Source organism: Brassica oleracea, unplaced genomic scaffold (genome assembly GCF_000695525.1).
Source record: "Brassica oleracea var. oleracea cultivar TO1000 unplaced genomic scaffold, BOL UnpScaffold00889, whole genome shotgun sequence".
Lineage (NCBI taxonomy): Eukaryota > Viridiplantae > Streptophyta > Magnoliopsida > Brassicales > Brassicaceae > Brassica > Brassica oleracea.
In genome coordinates this window covers 53,710-58,478 of record NW_013617503.1, presented here as the reverse complement: position 1 = coordinate 58,478, position 4,769 = coordinate 53,710, and the positions used below count along the sequence as shown (strand labels likewise).

General features: G+C 41.0%; 1 protein-coding gene across 1 annotated transcript; it reads left to right on the top strand.

The window, feature by feature from the left end:
* The first annotated feature begins 655 nt into the window (after positions 1-655).
* On the top strand, positions 656-3,474 carry LOC106320341. The gene is made up of 2 exons (XM_013758694.1): positions 656-821; positions 1,512-3,474. The coding sequence occupies exon 2, from the start codon at positions 2,158-2,160 to the stop codon at positions 3,169-3,171; it is 1,014 nt and encodes a 337-aa protein (XP_013614148.1). The 5' UTR covers positions 656-821; positions 1,512-2,157; the 3' UTR covers positions 3,172-3,474.
* The last annotated feature ends 1,295 nt before the right edge of the window (positions 3,475-4,769 follow it).

Genomic DNA, 4,769 nt, shown 5'->3' with positions numbered 1-4,769 from the left:
AAAAGTCAACGGACGTCGTCTCATGGATTCCAACCTTAGCCTATAAATTGGTTCGCTTAAGAGTTTTCGAATAATTTCATAGAATTTAAACGAAAATAGCTGGTAATTCAGTTTGTTTTTTTATCGGATAATTTCGATTTTAAATAAGAGAAAAAGACAAAAATAGCACTAAATCAAGTTTTTGTTCCCAAACTAGCACTCAAAGTCAAAAGTCACAAAAATAGCACTTAATGTTTTATCAAAAGTCATAAACTTAGGGTTTAGAGTTAAGGGTGGGGTTTAGAATTTAGGGTTTAGGGTTTAGAGTTTAAGGTTTAGGGTATAGAGATTAGGGTTTAGGGTTTAGGGTTTAGGTTTTAGAGTTTAGGGTTTAGAGTTTAGAGTTGAGAAATGAAGTTTTTGAGATAAGATTTCAAATTTTGAAAAATAAAAAAATTAAAATTTTCAAAGGAGAAGGTGCTATTTTGGTCATTTTAGTTTTTGAGTGCTATTTTTGTGATATAAACTTAGAAATGTGCTATTTTGGAGATTTGTCCTAATTAATTACATATAATTTTGTTTTTAAGGCTAATTTTGATTAAATTTCCATACGGTGATTTCTAGAGCTTTACCGGCTGGATACGGTTCGGATTTACGGGGTATGATTGGCTAATCGAGGTGTTCTCTTACTGAGTCTCGGAAGTGTTGGGGTTTCTATGGGAAGGGTCAAAGATGGAAGGGTTTTATTTGGGCGGATCTGCTAAGCATCTCTCTAATTGGTTTCGGGATGGGAAGATCTTGGAAGCTTGGCATGTGATTGGATCTTGGAGAATTTTGATTTGGTATGACTTCCTTTTCCTTTTTAATGTTAAAGGGCGTGACTTTTGGTATTTTGGTTACAGATCTTGTTATGAGGTTATGGACTAGGGATCTGATTCTTCTGCCCGCAATTAATGTCGATATCACACATTGTGAGATGATGTTTTGCGGATTTCTGGATGTGATGACGGATTTTGTTTTCAAAAATGATATCTTCTCTGATCTGATTGCTTTTCTTTCTTCAGTTTGGTTTCTTGGAATTTACTTGAGAATAAAGTTTAGGCCATCTATGTCTATAGCACTATATCAGAAATGGATCATTACGCTAAAACATATAGCTCTTTTAATCTTTCTATTGGCTCTTACATATCTTTTTCCTCTTGTTGGTTTTTCATAATAGCCCTGTTCGGCGCGTGAACTCTGCGGCAGCGACAGCGATCAAAAATACAGAAGGAATGGTGAAATTGTTTTGCTTGTGAAAGCCGCAGCGATCACTTTGACGTTAAAAAGCGGAGAAACCGAGAGAAATTGTGGAACGCCAGATAAAACAGCCTCGGACTCCGTAATTATTTGAGTCGCCAGCGGCAACTTCTGTTCCTATTCCACTCTCACCACCGTGATATTTTTTATTAATTTCTTTGTTCTCCGTGTTTTTTTCTGGTCGCTAGTCTCTACCGCTGCGTTTACGTAACGAACAGGGCTAATGTCGCAAGGTTCATGGATTGCAAAGTCAGGAGGGAAAAAGATTGAGGTGGCGGTTCCTAGGTTCGACAATTCGGAACTCATTGCGTCTTATTCCAAAACTCTCATAGGGCGGTGCATGAATCCTCAGAAACAAGACATGAAGATTCTCCTTTTCATGATTCTGAGAATTTGGAATGTAGAAGGACGTGTGGTCGGTGCTGATTTCGGTCTGGGATAGTTCCAGTTTAGCTCTGACGTGGAGGAAGATATTGTGGAGGTCCTCAAGATGGAGCCCTTCCATTTTGACTATTGGATGTTGTCTCTGGTTAGGTGGAAGCTGGTGCTCGAACCGAACTACCCATCAAAGATTACATTATGGGTCCGTGTGCTGGACATTCCGCTCCAGTTCAGAGCGGCTCCGATCTTCCAGAGCGTGGTTGATGCTATTGGTCAGGTTCAGGGTCCGGTGGATCTCGTTCATTGATGGCTTTAAGCGGTTGGTTTTCTCTGTGGCTATTGAGCCCGAGGAACGTGTGGAGATTCTGGTGGCGCTACGATATGAGAAGCTTTACGGTTTTTGTAAGGAATGCTTCAGCTTGACTCATGATCAGTCTCGTTGCCCGAGACTCTTTCAAGAAGAAACTGTAAGCTCCACGAGAAGGGAACCAGTAACTGATGGAACGGAGGGAGCTAACGCCACAAGCTATAAAGCGGTTGTGGCTAATGGCACCAGGCAGAGGGATGAACGTGGATCTGGACAACAATCACGTTATCAAGGGTTCAGAGGTGGGGATAAAGGCCAAGGTATCGCTAGAGATAATCAAGGGCCATTTCGCCAGGAAGATTCTTATCATCCTTATGGAGGCAAGTTCTCAAGGGGCTATGGTGAGGGATCCACTTTCCAAGGAAGACATACGGGATATGGTGGCCGCAGGCCTGGTGTGCAGTCTAGGGGCTTCCAATAACCCCCGGAATGGTGAAGGTGACCAGCTGAGAGACTCAACGAAGCTTATGCTTGATGCTTTTAAAAGTGTCCCTAAGTCGCCTGCTGGGGATGGTTCTGTGTTACCAGTAGAAGGAACTGGGACGTCTTCCAAGACTCGCAAAGCTTTGTTGTTCGAGGACTCAGGTCCAGATGGCCCAGCTGCTGCTCAAGTAAATGGGATCGATATGAAAGAGGAATCGAAGGTTGCGGGGGAGAGCGCTGACAGTGGAGAGGTTTTGGGGTTGTCTGATGAGAACTTGCATTCTCAGGCTTTGCATGAGGCTAACTTGATGATAGAAGGTGTGTTACTATCAGATTCTGAGCTCCTGGTGGAGGAGGATGAGAACATAGAGGAATGGGAACAGGGTGAGATCACAGACTTCATGGAGGAAGAAGAGCTAGCTGCTGGAGTTCAAGAATTGGGTGATAATATTGATATGGCGGTCATTCAAGAAGGCGCAGAGGCTCAGGTGGATGTGGAGGCTCAGGTGGATGTGGAGGCTCAGATGAATGATGAGGATGAGGAAGCGGCTAAGAAGAAAGAAGCAAAGAGCGGGGTAGCTGCGAAGGGAAGTCAGTCCAAGAAGCGTGTAGCACAGCCCTTCGTCTCTCCACGTAAGAAGTTACTGTCCAAGGCGGCATCTAAGGTGCGCGATAAAGGTTTCCAGAAACCTCCCCTTAAGCCGAAGAAGTCAGCAGAGTAAGGTTCTGGTTTTGAGTGTTTTTATTTTGAGTTTCCTGGTTTGAATAATGTTGGATTCATCTATGAAATCCTTTAGAATCGAGTCTGGTCCTAGTTGTTTGGTCTTTTTAACCGCATGTCTGGAAGATATTCATCAGGTGTGGTATGTTTCTGATAATTTCTTGTTGGTGTTTAAGTGGTCAGTAAGGTTTAATAATAATTGGCTTTGTTTTGGTATAAGTACGGTGCTCTATTGGTGTCAGTTTATGACTATATGCTGTTTTTTTCACATTACTTTGGGTTCCACTACTGTCGGAATATGCAAGGCTTGTACCTTCCTGAGATTATATGGTGCACGTACAAGAATCAAGGCGTTAAGGTTATGATAATCATTTATACAATGAGATTTTTTCTGATGAATTGGCTGGAGTTTTGGTATTTGTGGAGACAAAAGTGTATGTATGGTTCATCCTATACGGTTTGGTTTGGTACACAACTCAGGAGTAAGGGTTGGTATGCCTGTGCGTTTAGAATCTGTGTGAGGAACTCAGAGAAGCGTGTTTTATGGTGGCTTAGATTGCTAAATTTTTTTGAATATAGAAGTACCACCGTTGTTTTGTTTCAGAGAAAGGTCCTTTTTTCAGTTATTTCATTGGATGGTCTATACTTGTATAAAGTCTATGAACTTCACGTTGTACGGCTTTCTTTTAACTTATATCTTATAAGTAGCATCTGTATGTATGGATGGTAGCCTGGTAGGTGATGCCTCGGGTTATGGTTGTGGTTTGTCAAACAGGTGGTGTTGCTCAACGGATATGTATGGCCGAACTGATGACACTACATCATCAATTTCATTTGTTTTCAGCGTTCTTTAAACTGGTGTATAAATGAAAATTTTGAGTTGGAACTGCCAAGGTCTTGGCAGGCAGTCATTGGACTATTAGTTATCTTCGGAGATTTGGTCAAAACACCAGCCAGCTTTTATTTTTCTTTCTGAGACAAAGCAAAAATTCGACACAAATCTTTTCAGTTTCATTTCGGTTATAGTCATCTCCACAGGACCCTATAGGTAGAAGTAGGGGATTAGCTCTTTTTTATGATTCCAGTTACCAGGTGACTATTATCTCATCCAATAATTGAATCATTGATGTAGAGATGGAGTATAAAGGGAAGCAAATATTTTTATCCTTTATATACAGGGAACCAAATCAAAATTTAGGTGACCACATCTGGGAAAGAATGACGAGAATTAGTATCTCTCGGGATGATCCTTGGTTATTATTAGTGATTTAAATGAGATCACCAGAAACCATGAGAAACAAGGTGGTGTTCTACGACACGCAGAATCCTTTTTGGCTTTTAATAATATGATAGCAACTGTGGGTTGCTGTCTCGGTAATACTCTATCATGGAGTGACAGAAAAAAGGGACAAGATGTTAAGTGTCGGTTAGATCGGGCTCTTGGGAACAACCATTTCTAATATACCGAGAGTAACATAATATTAGATGTTGATTATCTTCTTCCAATTAGGAATCCACAGTATGAGATAAATTCAAGGTGTGACCACTATATAATTTTGTCATCATATCTATATAGAGTTAGTTTATAGATTACTCTAT

Bases quoted from the DNA above. Each gene is read 5' to 3' on its own strand.
- LOC106320341 (XM_013758694.1), top strand. From the start codon at position 2,158: ATGGAACGGAGGGAGCTAACGCCACAAGCTATAAAGCGGTTGTGGCTA.